This window comes from Sus scrofa, chromosome 5 (assembly GCF_000003025.6).
Source record: "Sus scrofa isolate TJ Tabasco breed Duroc chromosome 5, Sscrofa11.1, whole genome shotgun sequence".
Lineage (NCBI taxonomy): Eukaryota > Metazoa > Chordata > Mammalia > Artiodactyla > Suidae > Sus > Sus scrofa.
Window position 1 is genome coordinate 52,539,324 of NC_010447.5, and position 21,427 is coordinate 52,560,750.

At 35.9% G+C, this 21,427-nt stretch overlaps 1 protein-coding gene across 1 annotated transcript in view; it reads right to left on the reverse strand.

Annotated features, from left to right (window-relative positions):
• PDE3A (phosphodiesterase 3A) overlaps nt 1-21,427 on the reverse strand; it is a gene marked incomplete at its 5' end in the record, with an annotated part of 324,269 nt that overhangs the window by 125,821 nt on the left and 177,021 nt on the right. The window contains 1 exon segment of the mRNA NM_213736.1: nt 4,631-4,681. Coding sequence (NP_998901.1) covers nt 4,631-4,681 — 51 coding nt within the window.

Below are 21,427 nucleotides of genomic sequence, written 5' to 3' on the forward strand. Positions count from 1 at the left end.
TTTTTTGCTTTTTAGGGCTGCACCTGTGGCATTTTGGAAGTTTGCAGGCCAGGGATTGAATTGTAGCGGAAGTGGCAGGCCTACACCACAACCACAGCAATGTTGGATCTGAGCTTCATCTGCAACCTACAGCACAGCTCACAGCAACAGTGAATCCTTAATCCACTGAGCAAGGCCAGGAATCAAACCCACATCTTCATGGATACTAGTCAGGTTTGTACCCAGTGAGCTACAACAGGAACTCCCTCTTTTTATTTTTGAAATAGAATATAGTTGATTTACAGTGCTGTATCAATTTCTGCTGTACAGCATAATGACCTAGTCATACACATATTCTTTTTCTCATACTATATTCCATCAATGTTTTACCCCAAGAGAATGGATACAGCTCCCTGTGCTACATAGCAGGGCCTCGTTGCTTATCCATTCTAAATGCAAACTGGTACAACCACTATGAAAAACCTCCTTTCATGGAGGTTCCTTAGAAAAACCTCCTTTCATGGAGGTTCCTTAGAAAACTAAATTACCATGTGCTCCATCAATCCTTGTTCTGGCACATATCCAGAGGAAACTTTCATTCAGAAAGATACATGCACCCCTGTGTTCAGTGCAGCACTATTCACTATAGCCAAGATGTAGAAACAATCTAAATGTCCATTGACAGATGAATGGATTAAGAAAATGCAGTATTTATACACAATGGGATACTACTCAGCCAGGTATTTCTTGATGCTTACACATCAAGTTAGTCCCTGTTTTGAGATATCTAAACCAAATTTACTCCATATATATTTTTTGCCATGCAAGCGTTTCCATTATAATATCCCCAACTTTATGTACTTTTCTCAGTCAAGAAAATGGAAATCATTAGGCTCACAGTATTTTTTCCATCTTGTACTATCTGTCCCTATTTCTTCTTTCCTGTTCTGGTATTGATGTCACTACTTTCTTTCCAAAGCTTATTCATATGTGCTTTTTGGAGGATCTTATCCAGCAGTTCATTTAAGAACATGGTCACTTTTTATGAATCTGGGGCAGAGACTGGTGGAGTGTGAGAAAAACACATAAACAAGTGCCAAAGGAACCTGCCAAAAGGACCACTTTGGGAGAAAGTGCACTCCCTTCCCTGAACTACACTATTTCCTCAGTCCTTAACTGGTTCACTATTAGGAATTTTCAGTGTTTCCTTCTCTACATGGATTCTCTTTCTTTGCCATTAATAGTTATTAAGACATACACCTCACCTTGGCATAAAAAGAAATTCTTGGCACTCCTGCTGCCGCCTCTTTCTTGATTCTACTTTCCTTTTGAAACAAAACTCTTCCTACTATATTACACTATTCTTAATTTCTGCATTCTGCTTTCCACCCTTTCTTGATCAAAACTGCATTCTCAGAGTTCAATAACACCCTGCTCATCACTAAATCCAAACATATTTCCCATGTTTTTTGTTTTCTTGAACCTCTGTGGTCTCAGCCTTCTTCTGCATGTAACTCAACAGTATACTCGCTACTTTCCATTCTGCATTAATTCTCCTTCCTCTGGTCTCTAGTGAGACTGTGTGCATGTTTTGACTCCCTCCCCAGGCTCCTCCCAGCCCTTATACTGAATCTTGCTGAAGAATCTGCCATTCTTCTGTTTTTCTTTCTAATATTCTTCTTCTAGGATCTATCGCCTGATGAAGTTCGATTATCATATGTACAATGACTGGCATTCCCTAGTTGACACCTGCTGCTCCAACTCGGCTACAGAGCATCAGAACAGCATTCCAAGTATTTGTCTGAATTTCCCTTTTGGAATTGTCATCTTCACTTCTCAGTGAACACAGCTTAACACTAAATTCATTCATCCTTCTTCCCTGTAAACTGGCCTGGGTTATATACTGGCACTAATTCTTCAAGTCCTGGATTTCAAATTCTTGATCCGCCTTATTTCCTCCTCATATTTAATCAATAAAGAATGACATTCCCTGGATCATTCCCTCACAGTAGGTCCTGCAACAGTTCCTAGCCAATAAGTGTTTCTAAAGCAGTTATAAAAGAAATTAACTTATATCTAAACATTGCCACACTCTGCCAGTTCAGACTTTGACTCAAGATTTTCCCTTTCCCTCTTCGCACTTGTGACACCTTAACCTCGAAGGCTCACCTCAGTTATCACCAAATTTCCCAGTTCTACTGGACATAAATAAATACTCTGCCCCACCTCAACTCATATCACACTTTGTTCATATATTTAATTTTACATCTACCACTCTGCCTTATATGCAAATTACACACTCAAGTATTATGCTATTTCCAACCACAACTTAGTAAGCTCTTGGAATGTAGTAAACTTGTCACTCAGTTTTTCTTCAGAGTGAGACCTATCACAGGGCGGAACGCATAGTAAGCGCTTAAAAACCTGTCTTCAATTAAACTCAATTGAGGCGGGATTTGAGCAAGGCTTTGGGGTATTAGTAAAATATTTAGAGATCTGTGTTCAAATGCAGTTTGTCTGAAATTCCTTTTGAATGACTGAAGTGATTTAGACATATTGTCCAAGGAAATATAAAGCAAGATAAAAGGGGTAAATGATCTAAAACATAAATTCAGTGCCTTTTCTTCCCTGCAGTGGGGAATTAGAATAAGGTAAGAGGTTATTGCTTTGTGCTTATTTTATGGATCTGGAATTTCCAGAAAAAGTATTTTATTGTAATTGTTATCATTTTTATTTTTTGGCACATAGTTTTGCTTTTTATATTGACGATTGTTACTTGAGTATTAGGACCAAAGTGAGACAAATGTATACCACATTTAGAAGACTTAGCTAGTGAAGAGGCCCAAGAAAGACCTTGATGCTGATAAGAGTAGTTCCTGCAAGAACATTCCAAAGCCTTTCCTTTTTAGAATCATCTCAGGCTTCTAATAATAATCAAACTTTAGTTATGGAAATATTTTGTGCATGGAATGCTTAAGTTTTCTAGCTACACGTAATATCTGGAATTTTTAAAATATTCTTTCTGGATTTTTTAAGTTTAAAGTTAACACAAACAATACTGTGCTTTTATGACATTTTTTCAATGTATAATGACAGAGTGATCAATCCAAACTTGAAGATAAATTATATTCAAATAAATCATATGGGGAGTATAAAATATATATATTTATTGGATATAAATATATTTATATATAATATATTGTAATTTATAAAATAATATAATTATATATTTTTTAAATAAACTTTCAAGAAATAAAACTACATTACTTGGAAGGGACACGTCCTCATCGAGTTGCTTGGCATGTTCTGAATATCAAAATGTCTTTGGTGGCAATAGTCAGAAACCATGGAATTTCCTACCAGTGCTCATTTTTAGAACTGATTGTTCTAGAATGACAAAGCATGTACCTTGCATTAATTTCATCATTTCATGACCAGCCTTGGAGAATTTAGTATTCTGATTTGAAATACTAAATGTGTACAGAGGGAGAGTTTCCAGAGAAAATGGAGACATGGAAAGTGAGAGTGAGGGAAAGTGAGGCATAAATTCTCTTGGATAATCCTAATTTAATTGGACTGATTTATATTATCTACTAATCAAATTGATAATGGAAAAAATAAAACCATGGCTATTAAACTGTCAACTAAAAACAACTGACTTACTTGGTTGTATTTTCCTAGTGACCTAAATTACACTGCCATCCATGCAGACTTAGTGACAGCAAGGTCCATGTCAAATTGGTAAAACCCTTGGGAGAATGTCACCTTGCACAATGACCTTTCATGCACAAACTTAAAATCATTCAACTCTCTTTACTTTACTATATTTTTTAGTGGCAAGGAGAAAATGTGAGCAGCAGAGGTAAAAATGTTCCAACCACTTAATTTTGTATTTGGCATGTTTACAGTCAGGTAAACACAGGCTGCTAAGAGATAAATGATTTTTATATTTCTTCACAAAATACCCTAGGAGGAGAGAGATAATTTTCTTAGTGTAAAACTCAGCCTTTATTCTGTCAGGCAAAGTAATTATGGAAGCAAAACAAATCCACATGTCTAATTAGGTCATTAAAAAGCATAAATGCGTCATGGAAGCTTTTCTCCTTGCCGGAGACATAAGGAAGACAATGAAAACAGTCTGGTAATATAGGAAGGTTTAGAATGTGTTTCTTTTCCCAAATAATAGGTCCTTTCATCTTTCTCTTTCCCTAAGATGAGGATAGTTCATTTAGAGACAAAATCTCTAATTAGTTCAGGATTTTACTCTGGTTATATTTCAAAATATTTAACCAAAAACAGGAAGATAGAGAAAAACAGAAAACACATAGAAAAATTATCAAAGAAAGTGAATAAAATCAAGAGAGTGGGTTGCTGATCAAAATGTATCCTGCAGAGACAAGAGGAATATAAAATCGACATTCACATAAACACCACCAATCTGGGAGACCAGAAAGCTCTAAGGAGGAGTATACTGACATCTGCCCTTGGGATGTGAAATCAGACTTTAATTACAGCTAACTTAAATAAAAACAAATGGCATGGTTATTTTGCCTCATCCTCTGTCTCATTATTATTATTGTTTCTTGAGTTTTAGACAACTCAGGGATCAAAGTGTTCAGAAACAAAATACAAAAAAGGAGAAGAAACTCACCTGTGATCCTCTTGGCCCTCGTTTGTGGTCCCATTCTGAATGCCCCATGAGCTGGAAGATAATATAGTAATGACAGTAAATTAAATGATGCCTATTTCACATAGCAACTATTCTTACTCTTTTTTTAAAGAATAATTAGGCTTTTGAAATCTACAATTCCATTGTAGTAGTACTGTATCAAATAGCCCTCATGAAATAAATTAACATACCTGAAGTAATATACATCTGGCCTGATAGCTAATATTTCAACTGCTAGTTGTTTTAAGGGTTTTTTTTTGGGGGGGGGGGAGGACACATGTGCGGCATATGGAAGTTCCCAGGCTAGGGGTTGAATCGGAGCTGCAGCTGCTGGCCTACACCACAGCTGTGAAAATGCCAGATCCAAGACTTGTCTGCGACCTACACAGCAGCTCATGGCAACACTGGATCCTTAACAAACTGAGTGATTCCAGGGATCAAACCCACATCCTCATGGACACTAGTTGGGTTCTTAACCTGCTGAGCCACAATGGGAACTCCAATTTTGAGGGTATTTTAGTATCACTCTGTGACAAAATGAGTCTGCTAATGTACTGCTTTATGTTTCTTTGTCAGGAACATTGCAGATAGATGTTAAACTATGTTAAGCTTTCTCTGCATACCATTAAGCTTCCAGTTTATTAACAAAATACATTGAAGAAATTTACTCTCCAGTCAAGAATGATTAAGAAACACAAGGCCAAAATATTTCAAACATTTTTAATTTTGTTTTGATAATATCATAAAAATATGAACTTTCTAAGGAGCAAAGTTATTTAATGTGAAATATGCCTTCAAAGTCACAAAATGCAGATTTTCATAAAAACAGACTATGAAACATTATCAAGTTATCCCCATAGTCATAATAGTCCTTAGGTACTTGGCTTACAAATTATATTTATTTACTGAAAATAACATTGAACAAGAAGAATATTAAGTAACTGCAAGGTATCAACTGAGAGGAATAAAATTCCACTTCTCTGTCCAGTATACTCACTACTCATGTGTACCAATGGAAGAACTCCCTACCATTGAGAAGAGAGCACACTAACAAGACATACTATACAACATATGTATATACCTTAGCTTTTCTATAAAACAGTGACTTTTCAGTAGACATAATTAAAAAAAAACTGTTCACAAAAGCAGCAAAAAGTAATGCACTTTTGAATATTATCAAGAAATGTTTGACAACATTTATATACATAAAATGCTAACACTTTACTGATGGACATACAATGCTCCCAGTTAAGAAGTCTGAATTCAGTAAAATTACTGTGTTCAGTTTTACCCAAACAAATTAACAGGTTTAACCCAATTTCAACCAAAAGCTATTTGTATTTTTTTAAGAAACTGAGAAAAACAAGAATCTAAATTTTACCCAAGAGAATAAACTTTTAAGAATCAAAATATTAGCAGAGATGAAAATACTCAAGTGGTTACTAATGTACATTATAAAATTTAACCCAAATTATGGGATTCTAATTTAAGACTTAAAACATGAATGAAATGTAGTGGACATTTTTGAAATAAACTCAAGTACATGTAGTAACAAAATATTTTAAAAAGGAAATGTAGGAGTTCCTGTCGTGGCGCAGTGGTTAACGAATCCGACTAGGAACCATGAGGTTGCGGGTTCGGTCCCTGCCCTTGCTCAGTGGGTTAACGATCCGGCGTTGCCATGAGCTGTGGTGTAGGTTGCAGACGCGGCTCGGATCCCAAGTTGCTGTGGCCCTGGTGTAGGCTGGCAGCTACAGCTCCGATTCGACCCCTAGCCTGGGAAACTCCATATGCCGCGGGAACGGCCCAAGAAATAGCAAAAAGACACACACACACACAAAAAAAAAGGAAATGTAAAAATCAATAGGTATTTGATGAATTATTCAGCTAATAAAAAACAAAAAAAAAATAGAGCTGAACCTTACAACACACATAAACTCTAGATAGATAAAAAGAGCTAAATTTTTAATAGATCAAACTATGAGTATAAACTACCTTGGAATACCAAATGATTCCTCAGCTTAAAAAAACACACAGATAATTGATCAAGCTACGTGAAATCTTCTAATGTCTGCACAAATGTCACATTGGCAAAACATCTACAGAAAATGATAAGTAAATAATAATAACATCCTTAGTACACTAAAAGCTCTACAAATTTCAAAGAAACGTAAACTTAGCAGATAACTGGATTAAAGGACAGGGACAGTTTACATAATAAATATCAAGTCAAAAAAAGTGGTGTATATACATAATGGAACATTACTCAGCCATTAAAAAGAATGAAATACCAGCATTTTTAGCAACATGGATGGACCTAGACACTATCATGCTAAGTGAAGTCAGCCATACAATGAGACACCAACATCAAATGCTTTCACTGACATGTGGAATCTGAAAAAAGGACAGACTGAACTTCTTTGCAGAACAGATACTGACTCACAGACATTGAAAAACTTATGGTCTCCAAAGGATACAGTTTGGGGGGTGGGGGGATGCACTGGGGTTGTGGGATGGAAATCCTATAAAATTGGATTGTGATGATCACTGTATAACTACAAATGTAATAAATTCATTGAGTAATAATAAAAAAAATAAGAATTATAAAAAAAGGAATCATTGCAAAAAAAAAAAAAAATAAAGAAGTTTATGGGAGGGAGTTTTCTGTCATGGCTCAGTGGAAAGGAATCCAACTAGTATCCATGAGGATGAGGGTTTGATCCCAGGCTCTGCTCAGTAGTTTAAGGGTCAGGTGTTGCTATCAGTTGTATGTCACAGATGTGGCTCGGATCCCTTGTTGCTGTGGCGTAGGCTGTGGCTGTGGTGTAGGCTGGCAGCTATAGCTCCAATTCGACCCTAGCCTGGGAAATACCACACACTGTGGGTGCGGCCCTAAAAAGCTAAAAAAAAAAAAAAAAAGAAAAAGAAAGAAAGAAAGAAGAACAAGAAGTTTATGGGAAACAATTTTATTGGAAGTGAAAGAAATTCACTATAAACAATACTGTTGCCTATTAAAATAGCAAATTGATAATATAGAATATTTGGTGAGGATTCAGGGAGATAAGAATACACATATATTTGCTAGTTTATTGAGGTCCATACATATATCACACTAATAAACATATAGACACATAAAATATTTGTCATTTTTAATATATATTGCACTCCTAAAATTCCTAACCTTGACTAGTAAGTAAAAATGTCAAAATTTGTTACAATGTGCTAATCACTGGGTTGTCAAACAAAAGGGGAACTAGTCAATAAATTATACTATAGAAATGAATGTGATATAGCACTTAAAGTTTAAATTTCAGAACTTTTTTAAAAAATGCATGAGGAGTTTCCATTGTGGCTTAGTGGTTAAGGAATCCAACTAGTATCCATGAGGACACCTGGGTTCAATTCCTGGCCTTGCTCAGTGGGTTAAGGATCTGGCGTTGCCCTGAGCTGTGGTGTAGGCTGCAATGTGGTTTGGATCCCAGGTGCTATGGGTCCAATTCGACCCCTAGACTGGGAACCTCCATAATGCCATGGGGGTGGCCCTAAAAAGACAAAAGGACTAAAAAAAAAAATGCATGTGAAACACTCATGGTATAATAAATGAAAAATACAACTAAGTAATTTTAAATTACTCATTCTTAATAATTACTACAAGCCTGGGAATGATTACAATGATTTAATTATCATTTGGCTGACACACAATTTGGTGTAAATTAGGCCAGATAATCATCACATTAAATTAAATACTTATATAGTTGATATTTCTTTAATACTTCATTTTTTAAATTTTCCATATTTATTGGTAATGCATTTGTTAGTAAATATTCATTAATACTAAATTAAAGTTGATTATAATACGGTTAACAAATACCAATCAACCAATGAAACAGTCTGATTCAGAAACACATAAATTAAGAATATTTAGTTAACTGTTCACTAGAATTATCAAAACCATTCTTGACACATTTCAATCATCTGCTTTATTGAGACTTTGGGAGTGCCTTTCATTAATAATAGAAAGATGAGGAGTTCCCATTGTGGCGCAGTGGTTAACAAACCCAACTAGGAGCCATGAGGTTGCGGGTTTGATCCCTGGCCTCGTTCAGTGGGCTGAGGATCCGGAGTTGCCATGAGCTGTGGTGTAGGTTGCAGACGTGGCTCGGATCTGGCATTGCTGTGGCTGTGGTGAAGGCTGGCAGTTAAAGCTCCAACTGGACCCCTAGCCTGGGAACCTTCATATGCCGTGGCTGCAGCCCTAGAAGAGGCAAATAAATAAATAAATAAATAAAAAGAGAGCGATGAGATGATTGTTTTAAATGATAAATTTGAGCATGAGATTGATAGAGAAAAATGATTTTTTTTGGGGGGGGGGGGGCCTTTTAGGACTGTACCAGCAGCACATGGAAGTTTCCAGGCTAGGAATGGAATTAAAGCTACAGCTGCCAGCCACAGCCTCAGCCACAGCAACATGGGATCCGGGCCACATTTGCAACCACACCACAGCTCATGGCAAAGCCAGATCCTTAACCCACTGAGCAAGGCCAGGGATTGAACCTGCATCTTCATGGATACTAGTCAGATTCATACCACTGAGCCAAGATGGGAACTCCGAGAAAAATGATTTTTAAGCAGAAGACTATTTTATCTAAATCTTTTCAAGAAAATAGTTCATAAAAAGCTGTTATGACTATTGTCCTCCTTCTAGTGAATTTAAACTAGCAAGCTAACTTGGTAAGTTCTACTATGCATCAGTATCACAATAAAAAGAGGTAAATAAAGCACAGACACAAACTGTAATCCACCTATACGAATTTTTCAAAGATCAGAACTAAAATAAGAAAAACACAGGGTTCACTGCCTTCTGCCACTAACTTTAGTCAAAGAGCAAAAACATTTAAAACATTGACTCATTTGGATCATCACTTACTACAGAAGAGAATTTGATAATTTACAAACCAGAACTTATATAAAATAAACTTCCAAAAGTTTTATTCATGACTTTCTACTTTTAAAGTATAAAAGAGTAAATTTACCAAGTGTGTTATATACCAGAGAGTTATTTGCTATCAGTATATAACAGACTAATGAGAGAGATTTAGGGTAAAGGGATTCTATTCTATTGTATCATTTATCTTTATATTTTCTATTAATATCATCATTACAATATATTGGAAAGTCTGAGTTGACCAAACATGTGATAATACTCCAAAACATATTTTAAAATAATACTGCTATTTTTTCAAAGTAATGAAAAGTTATAGAAATCTACATGCTATGTGAAATATCTAAAAAATAATAAACTTTGAAATGATGAATGAGATACTGCAATGTTCTCTATTCAATAAGAAAAGAGACAAAGAAAATCAATAAAGTTTTTTTTTTCCTTTCCACTTGAGGAAATCACACAAGGGTTTTTTATCACTAAAAATCTATTTTTCATGAAAAATAATCTGAGCCAAAATTTAACCTTAATTATTTCAGTATTGAGTGTATAGGGTTTGCTAAAGTATTTCCTCACTTTTGTGATTTAAATGCAGAGAAAGAGGGTTGGGGCTGAATAGGGTGTCAGGGCTCTTCCCATGATTATTGCATACCTCATACAAATTGCGAGGGGAGAGGGTGAGGGTCAGTTTCATATTAGCACATGATAGCATATGAATTTTTACCCTATTCACACATAGAATTTATTTTGCTGTCATACGAGTACTGTCTTCAGATTACAGATCAAGGACTAAAATAAGCACAATGTTTTCAGTATCAAAAACCATCCATAGTATGATAAATTGACTTATTTAATATTAAAACTTGTTTAAGTCGAAATGAAGAATCTGGGGAGTTGCCGTCACGGTGCAGCGGAAACAAATCCAACTAGGAACCATGAGGTTGTGAGTTTGATCCCTGGCCTCGCTCAGTGGGTTAAGGATCCGGCATCACTGTGCGCTGTGGTGTAGGTCACAGATGTGGCTCGGATCTGACATTGCTGTGGCTCTGGGATAGGTTGGTGGCTACAGCTCAGATCTGACCTCTAGCCTGGGCACTTCCACATGCTGTGGGTGCGGCCCTAAAAAGGACAAAAGAGGGGGGAAAAAAAAAGAATTTGGATGCTGATAACTATTTCTGTTAAAGCAGAACCATAGGGCTAAGTGTCAGAAGTAGAGATACCACCCCACTCCCACTCTTAATCCCATTAATCAAGAATAGGGCAAATGAAAAAAATTGGTCGATTATAATAAATAGTAAAAAAGAGAACTTGCAGAGTTCCCATCGTGGCAGTGGTTAACAAATCTGACTAGGAACCATGAGGTTGCGAGTTTGATTCCTGGCCTTGCTCAGGGGGTTGAGGACCCGGTGTTGCTGTGAGCTGTGGTGTAGGTTGCAGACGCGGCTCGGATCCTGCGTTGCTGTGGCCTTGGCATAGGTCAGTGGCTACAGCTCTGATTCGACCACTAGCTTGGTAACCTCCATATGCCGCAGGAGTGGCCCAAGAAATGGCAAAAGACAAAAAAATTAAAAAAAAAAAATCAAGAAGAGAGCTTACATAATAAATCAGTGAATTTCAACAGTATGGAGGCTACTCAAAAAATATAAACAGAACTACCATATGATACAGCAATCCCAATCCTGGGCATCTATCCAGAGAAAACCATAATTCGAAAAGATACATGAACACCAATATTCATTGTAGCACCATTTACCATAGCCAAAACATGGAAGCAACCTAAATGTCCATCAACAGAGGAGTGGATAAAGAAGATGTGGTACACACATACAATGAAATATTAATCAGCCATTAAAAAAGTTTGAAATAATGCCATTTGCAGCAATATGGATGGACCTAGAATTTATCGTACTAGGTGAAATTAGTCAGACCATGATAGACAAGGATCATATGATATCACCAATATGTGGAACCTTAAAAAAAAAAGGATACAACTTTTTTGAAGAACAGAAATAGACTCAACAGACTTTGGAAAACTTACGGTTACCAAAGGGGACAGGTAGGGGTGGTGGGTAGGAGGGATGGAATGGGGGTTTGGGATTGGCATATGTACACTGAGGTATATGGAATGATTGGCCAACAGGACCTACTGTATAGCACAAAGGACTCTACTGAGTATTCTGTGATAACCTATGTGGGAAAAGATACTGAGAGAGAATGGATATGTGTATATGCAGGACTGGGTCACTTTGTTGTACGGCAGAAATCATGACAACCTTGTAAATTAACTATACGTCAATAAAACTTAAATAAGTCAATGAATTTCAGAATTATGTGTAAACTGATGTTGAATTTATGTCAATAAGAAAGTCAAAGCATCCTCTGAATCAGCAGGTAGGATTAGTGTTAAATTGCAAATAACCAAAGTCATCATTTGACGTTATTATGGGATGAGTTGAAAGAGAAAAAATGGGTCATGGACAATGAGGATTGGAAGTAGAAATTGTGGCATCATTTTTTTTTCATTTGCAATTGAATTTGCTTGTATTAAATTTTCAAGATAAGTGAATAGCAGCAAGATACCTAGGCTGATCTGAGGAAAAGAGACAAAAAATTTATGAACATGATATGATATTCTTTTTGGAGGTGGAATGCTTCTGATTTTATAATGAGTTACAGAAAAGTTCTAACAATGCAAAATAGAGAAATTGAGACTAAGACTAAAACAATGAATAATAAAGGAAATTCAAATACATTCTGGTTGATAAACAATACATGGCTTATTAATTCAGGAAGAAAAATTTTTGTCTCTCACCTTGTATTGAAAATACCCTCTTGGCTATTTAACTGTGATTATTCCTCTCAGTAATAACATTTTAATACACATCTCAATAAACATCTTACCAGAAGGTTTGAGGATATGTGTATATATATATATATATATATATATATATATATATATATATATATATATATACACACACACACACGGTAAACAAAATCATTGCATCTGATGAAGGAATTCACTTTAAAAATGTATATCTTTCCTTCTTTGTCGGTTCCCATTAATCAGGATGGGCAAAATGAAGACACTTAAATTTATTCCTAGGAAAGAAAATATACTTCCTTGCAAGGGAACATAATCTGTTATGTAAAGCGTTTTGAAAATCCTAACTGCCTTGACACTAAGTCATTTTCATCCTTATGGAATAAATTCTTTTCTTTTTTATTTTTAATAATAAATTTCTACATCACAGCCTTCAGCTAACAGTATGTTACACAGTACTTGCTTCCAAGGAAAACAAAACTGCTGCCAAACACCAAATTTGAAAAGTTCACAGGAGAAGCAAAGGAGAAGTTAGCATGGAAACAAAATGATTCTATCCAAGCAGAGATATTTTTAACAATAGCATGAGAAATGCAGATAGTTGAAAGTATGTTTCTGTAGGTAAAATATTTTCCTTTCTTGTTTACATTTTGCCCTGTGCACCATTCTATTATTTACTTATTCTATCTATTTATTTATTTATATTTTATGGTGGCACCCATGGCATACAGAAGTTTCCAGGCCAAGGACTGAACCTGAGCCACAGCTGCAACCTACACCACAGCTACAGTAATGCTGGATCCTTTAACCCACTGTGTCGAGCTAGGTATTGAACCCACACCTCCGCAGTGACCAGAGCCACTGTAGTCAGATTTTTGCCATGGTGGGAACTCCTATTTTCCTATCAGTTTTTGTTAATGTAAAGATTAATGCCTTTTCAGGGACTTCTTGGATGAAAAAAAAACCTCACCAGAGCTATTACTGAAGTGATGAAAGATGAAGGAAACTACAACTAGATGCAAATTTAAAAAAATATATATATATTCTTTGCATGTACTTAAAGGAACCAGAGGTTTTAGAGATGAAAACATCTAATGATGGATAGTAACATCATACTCTTATCCTCCCATTACGCACAAGTAAACCATCTGTTGAAAATTACTATAACATGTTTTTGAAAACACAAAAATAATATACATACACTACAGCTTATATATTATATATGCATATGTATATATTATAACATATACATATGTGTATATATACTATATTATATATAGTACATATTATATATACATATGTATTTATGTATTATGTATGGTACATATATGGAAGTATATGTTAATATAAACCTTTTTACTTCATCCTTTACTCATCAAACATTTATCATGTGCCTATTACATACAAAGAACTGTTATAGGCACAACTTATACATTAGTAAACAGACCAAGGTGCATTTCTCTTCTCCTGGCTCTTACAATTCTAGTAAAAAGAGACAGAACATAATCAAATAAACATGTATCAGGTGATGATAAAGCTATAGAAAAGCTTAGAGTAGCATAAAGGATAGAGAATGAGTTGGAAATAACAGGTCAGGGCTGAGAATGCAACTGGTTTTATATGAGAGCAAGGAAGTCCTTTCTGAAAAAGTGACATTTATCAAAGAACTGTATAAAGTGGGAGAGCCAGCTACACAGATATCTGGGAGATGAGCATACAAGATAGAGGAAACAGAAGGTGCAGAAGCCCTGAGATGGGAGGAGAAGTGGTAAATTTGAGGAGCAGCAGAGCATCCTTCAGCCAAAATTTTTTCAAGAGTTAAATCTTTTAAATCACAGGCGTGTATTTGGTATTTTCTCCCTTCCTCTGGTATGAAATTGTCCAAAAGTCAATCATTAGCTCTATTAATTAAAAATAACAAAGTACATTCTCTAGAGAAATACTCATGGACCAGGGATTCTCCCTTTGCCAAACCCTAACTCAACTTCATTCAATACAGTAAGAACTTATGAAGCATATACCACACGCCACAAAGGCACCCTTGTGTTAGTACAGTTTTGTTGTCCCTTTACACATGGGTTTTATTTTTCAAGTCATAAAATGAATAAGAGCAGGATCAGCCGTTTTACTCTGGTTTCTAGGAAAGGCATGGGACTTCATAAGCAAATTAAATCTCTTCTTTACTCTTGGCATGTTTCCTCTGGGTTCTTTCCTTGGCTTACTCTTTTTATAATTGCCTTACTACTCGGGTTTTTTTTCTTTTCTCTCAATGAATTTCATTACATTTATAATTGCACACCGATCATCACAACCCAATTTTACAGCCATTCCTTTCTCTAAGATTCCATGTGGGAAGATTCAGATGGGCCTGGTCTGCTTGCTGTCCTGCACACACGGGCCACTAGAGGGCAATCTCCTGGCCTGGGAAGACCTGTCTAGTCCTTTTAGAGGAATTAGAGGAATTGCTCTGAACCCCTGATGTTTCATGTTTCTTTCATTTGCTTTTTGGGTTTGTTTTTTTGTTTTGTTTTGTTTTTTTGGTTTTTTTAGGGTTGCCTGAAAGGCATATGGAAGTTCCCAGACTAAGGGTCAAATCGGAGCTGCAGTTACTGGCAATGCTGGATCCTTAACCCACTAAGCAAGGCCGGGGATCAAACCCTGGGTACTAGCCGGGTTCATAACCCGCTGAGTCACAAAGGGAATTCCCTCATTTGCCTTTCCTTAGTAAGAAGGTCAAGTCTACATTGCATTCTTCTGAAAAGGAACACTGAAAATCAGTAAATTTAATTATAAAGGAGGGTAGACCTTTCTCAATACCATCTGTGTTAGACCTTTTTAGGCCCCAAACTCCAGCAAAGATCCCTGGAGGGCTCAGTGACAATGTGTGGGAGCCTCAGGGATTTTCTTAATACCTTTGGCATAAGGCCCAAATCAAATATGACTTCCACCAGCCTCCCTTGGGGAAAACCAGATAGGGTCAAGATCTGCCCCATTAGCCCACCTTCACCACTTCATCACAACCCCTCTCCCCCACCAAATCCATCCCACTCTACAATGCATTATCAAGTGCTGGGAATGTTACTAAAGATGCAAGGGGAGATAGGACATTCTCACATTATACAGAATATTGCAAAAAGTCACTAAAACATCCATCAGCTATCTCAGAGGGTGTTAGAAAGCACTTTTATTTCTTTGTTTTTTTTAATTACCCAATGAATTTTATTACATTTATAGTTGTACAACGATCATCACAACCAACTTGTTTTGAAGCTGTCACTAACACGTGCCCTTTGCTTGTGGTGAGGGTGGGGAGGGCAAGGGAAATGAGTCTTTTTCAGCTCAAAGGTCTTAACCTTTCATGCCTCAGAGATCTTTTCCAAGATCTAAGTCTCTCTTTTATCATTCCCCAAATAATTCAACTTTCTTCTATTCTCCCCAGACAACATTAGTAGAGAAAAAGGTTCTTTGAAAGCACTGAGAACCTGAAAACAGTACAGTTCTACATATGACTGAAATTAAAGGATACTTTTCCTTTTCACAGTTGGTGATAACTACCTAAATTCCATTGACTTGGCAGAGAATACATCCCTGATTCTAATTCAGCATTCCAACTTAGCAGCCAGTATAAATTTCATAAACACCAGGGAATGAGAAAAGTTCAAATAGAGAGAAACTCAACTATTCTGGAGTTTGAAATCCCAGCCTCTCTACCACAAGTCCCGTTTCTCTTTCTGATGATGGTCTCACGACTTGGTTCAGAATATTTCCATAATTCTCATTTCTGTCCCTTTTATCACAATGACAATCACTATCCTAAGCCTCTATGTAAGACTGATGCTACAAATCTTCCACTTTTACTTAATAATCTTGACTATCTTGATTACATGGAATTTTTGTACTTTTATTTCTAATTTGCATTTTTTGGTAGTATACCACTAATAATGCAATCACATCAGTCCCGTACTTAAAGAGTATTTCCTTGTAAGATAAAGAAATGGCAGTACAGGAAAAAAACAAAAAAGCTTGTGAAATTCTGCATAACACAGTTACTACTTCGACAGTCCTAATACATATTATCATGGGGGAAGTTTGGTGAAGCATTAAACAAAGGAACTCAAATCAACTAACAGTTTCATAGTATTTTGATCACAGAACACTTCTATTTCAAGAAATTAACTAACAGCTTTCCATGGAGCATAATCTGAGACGCTTTTTAAAAAACTGTTTTCTAAATGCTCTTCTTATACATTTTCTTTCATTATAAAAAAAGATGCAAATGATCCCTATTTTATAGATATGGAAATGAGCAAAGAAAGGTGAAACTGAAACATAATGCCTAGCCAATGGTTAAACATGGATTAAAATGTAGGTCTCTTGACTACAAAGTACACACTTTTTCTACTGTACAATTCTTATCAATAAGTAATTACTGAGTTCAAAGCAAGTGTCAGGTCCTGGTTAACTAAGTATGTTGGTAAGGAAAAAGAAAAAGATACGGGATTTGATTTGTCTTCATGGAACTCATGGTGGTAGTTAATGTGATAGATTTATTTCTCCAAAATCTTTCCCACTCTCCAGTCTCCATCTCCTTTAAAAACTGTAGAATAAGAGAAAATTTTAATTTCTTAAAAATCCTATGTAAACACTACAAAGTAACCATGTTTTTTCCATGTTGGCTATGGGATTATATCAAAAATGTATAGTAAATTATATGTCAGAGTTTAAATTATACCAAATTCTCTATTATATCTCAGTAGTAGATACTCTTCATTCCTGCATTCACCCACTGATTCTTTCATTCACACATCCTTTCAACAGATATTTTTTGGGTACCCACAATATCTAGCTCCATGCTCTATGTAAACATAACAAATGCTGCTATGACCAACTCAGAGGCACCACAACATCTTGGAGTACCTTCTGAGTCATTAATAAACTGTAGCACAGTGGTCAAACATGTGGCTTCTAGAGACTGGATTTATTGGTTCAAATCCCACATCTGACATGATATTCAATCTTACTAGACACATGATCTTGGACAATTCACTTAATGTTTCCGGGCTACAGTTCCCATATCTCTGGAATTTAAATAATAATAGCCTCCAACTCATGAGGGTTTCGAAGTGATAAATGACTTAGTACACGCAGAAGGCTGAGTGCAGTATCTGGTGTGTAGTAAGTACACATTAAATGTAACCATTATTTTTACCATTTTAATTATGTAATTTTATGTAGGTGTTATTATATTCTAATTCTTTAAGTATAATTCAAAGGACATACTTCGACTACTTTTTATTAAACTAGAATGGGAAACTCATTCCTTGACCATCCTAACAAATGACTGATTTGCAAAATTTGATCAAATTCGTAAGAAAAACAAAACTTAATGCATCATTACTTAGAGTAACATGATCATGGAGTCCACTGAGTCTGCTGATTCAGATTTGGATTTATTTTCTGTGTAACAACAGAAAATTCAAGAGCTGCCCTGTGGCATGGGAGGTTAAGGATCTGGCACTGTCACTGCAGTGGCTCAGGGTTGCTGCTGTGGTGCAGGTTCAATCCCTGGCACGGGAACTTCTGCATGCCGTGGGCACAGCCAAAAGAAAATAAATAAATAAAAAATTAAAAAAATAAAATAAAAAAAAAAGGAAAATCTAAATTTTTAACATTACTAGGCCCCTGTGGTGACAAGAGGCATGCAGACATGAGATTTGGGGTAGCTTAATCTTGCTGATTAAGACAAGGCACACAGAGTAGCAAAAGGCTGAACATCACAAATAACAAATGACTGAAAAGATCAGCTGGGGAAAAAGCTACTCAAGGGTCCATTCAATACAGACAAGGCTTGCACTTTCAGGCATATCATCAATTATTTGGAAATACAAACAAATTTCCAATGCAAGTGATAGTTAGGCCTGAAAAAACAAGCAAATAAAACTAAACAACTCCCACCCCCAAATCCTCACATGTTTCTAAAAGAGCCATAACAAAAAAAACTTTTAAATTATGAGCAGCAAAACAAAACACAGTTTTCCTATGAAATGTTAAACAAGGTATTATGGCTTAAATTTATTAACTCCATCAACTTTACTTCGGGTTAAATTCAAATCTCCGAGCAGCACTGAACATCACTATAAATCTGCAGTTTACAGTTAGTTAAATGACCACTTGTATTATTTCTGCCGATTTGGGTAAAAGAGTAGAAATTACACACAAAATAGTTTCATTCATTATTCTTCCTAGCTCTTCCTCCGTTGTCTTTAGACTGATCTTGTTAATATTTCTCAAGTTTCCCTATATATTTAGATTCCACTTATACAATGCCTCATTCAAGGCTACTTCCCCCTAGGAAATTATTAAAACACAGTCAAAGCTCATGACATGAAGGCAGCTTCATGAAACTAATCTATAAAATTGATCTTTCCTTAGAAGAAAAATTTGGAAATCCTAGGGAAAATAATGAAATCCAGACATAGCCTCAGTTGTGGCAAAAGCATTAACTCAACAAGATTTATGAGGTCTTGCATTTGGAGAGCTTTAAGGTTTTTATTTTCTTTTTTCTTAATCAAGCATTCTCATATGTTAGATGTGATGTAAACAAAACACAATTTCTTAAATTATAGCATTAAAATAATAATGTGTGCTGAAAATGGAAAAATTATTGTGATCCCCAAAGAGTTTACTTTTGTAGACCTATAAAAATATAGATATGTTACTACTTAGTTTTTAAGCTGTTACATACAGCAGCAAAACTAACTACATGAGAGGAAAATTTTCCCTTAAACCATCTTTCTTAGAAATGGTCTTAAAAATCAATGGTATGGCTTTTAAAAGTAAATTGTAATAATTCACATTACCTTTAAAAATCTCATTTTAAGTCTTATAAAGGCCATAATGTCCTGAATTCATTTTCAGCCAATTTCCTCTTAATATGAAAGTTCCATTTTTCCCAAAATGTGTTTTTTTGTAAAAAAAAAAAATATAAAGTCTAATCATATTCAATGCTTAGCTATATTTTACAACAGTGCCAAAAAACTCCAGCAAAATTACAAAATCCCAAACATTTTTTCCATGCTACTTCTCTTCCCCCAACAGCCTCACTTTGGGAGGATGAGGAGAAAAGGACAGATTGACTAAGTCAACAGTATATGCCAGCCTCATTACATGTCCCTTGGGCTTCTTCTTTTTCCTCTGTACTTGATATTGCCAAAACTACTTTAGTTCCACTTTCTAGAATACCCAAGTTTTAACAAAACATGTGCATCTTGTTCTTAGCTTCTTAAATGCTGCTGGAAGTAACTGATTTCTCTCAGTTCACGTTTAAGGTGGGGTATATCCACATCCTCAAATTTGATAGAACCCTTCAGTTCTTCAGAGTCCAAGACTCATCTGGTATGTTGAAAGTAATTCCATGGGTTTGTTTATACCACAGCCAATGTTCCTTCACAGAAAGGAAAGGTTATCTTGGAAATTTATTTCCTTTGGGGACATATTATGTGGGTCCCTGGGGATGAAGAGAAAGAAATTGGAATAGAAAATGATGTGGCAAGGAAAAGGGAAGCAGGGGGAGAAAGATCAGAGTATGATATAAAATTGTTTGTGAACAGAGGTGGGTAGAGGGACAGGTTCAAAAAGGATTATTATTATATTCTTCTCTACTCTGTTCTTATCTCAAGTTCAAGAGATGAGAAACAATCATTTTATTTTACTCTTTTTTTTAAGCAACTGCTATGCACCAGAGCCTATATTAAAAGCAAGACATAAAAAAGAGGAAGAACTTTAAAAATGAAGCTGGGAGTTCCCGTCGTGGCTCAGTGGTTAACGAATCCCCCTAGGAACTATGAGGTTTCGGGTTCAATCCCTGGCCTCACTCAGTGGGTTAAGGATCTGGTGTTGCTGTGACCTGTGGTGTAGGTCGCAGACAAGGCTCAGATCCCAGCGTAGGCTGGAAACTACAGCTCCGATTGGACCCTTAGCCTGGGAACCTCCATATGCCTCGAGTGTGGCCCTAGAAAAGATTTTTTTAAAAAAAGTGATTCTGGAGAGGAAAAACACACACATACAAGGAAATAGACAAAAGCTACTTAAAAATCACTATAAAAAACTTAAAAATCACTATAAAAAACTACGATTATCGGTTGTAGAAAAGGAAAGCTTGCTTAATGTTGAAGAGGATAGTCAATTTATCACTGACTTCCTCAATCTGAACCAATGATACACAGTGGATGGGATTCCTGCTTTTTTGATTATTTATCTAAATTGAAAACTCTGCTGGCTGTTTTTTAGGGAGGGGCGCATCTTAAAGGAAGTAAATAAATTTTCTACCAAACACATTTCATTTGCTGCCAACCATGACTGGGAGGTATTTAACACTTCACCAAGAAATGTGTTTCAACATCAATTGTGATCTAAAAATAGAGGGATTAAATTTGACAGACAAGATATTTTCCATTACTGACATGGCACGGTTAAAGTCTTTAATGAAATCATCACAGAATACATTTTAGTTTCCCATCGTTTGTTGAGGAATTTCAGACGTAGAATTGTGGGATTCAAAAGTGATCATAAAGTCACATTTGAAAACTGAAAATGACTGTCATTGATTGGACTATCAGGGCAATTTGCCTGTTAAGCTACATTTCTTCTTTTTTGGAATTGGTCACAGGGGCATAGCTGTTCTAATACGGTTTCTGGCTTCAGGGTATGTACAAAATGCCTGATGTCATCTTCCTTAGAAGATGACAAATCCGATGTTTCAGAATCAATAAACTACAGAAGGTGTGATCACAGCTTTAGAAGTATAGCCCAACTGAACTGTCCAGCCTGAGCTTGTAATGTTTTTCCTCTTTCAAGCTACTGTTATTCTAAACTTAAAATTTATTTTTTCAAATTCCTTATATTTAAAGAACTCATTAGAACCATAAACCATCCTACTGTACAGCACAGGGAACTATATCTAGTCTCTTGGGAGTGACCATGATGGAAGATAATATAAGAAAGGGAATGTATA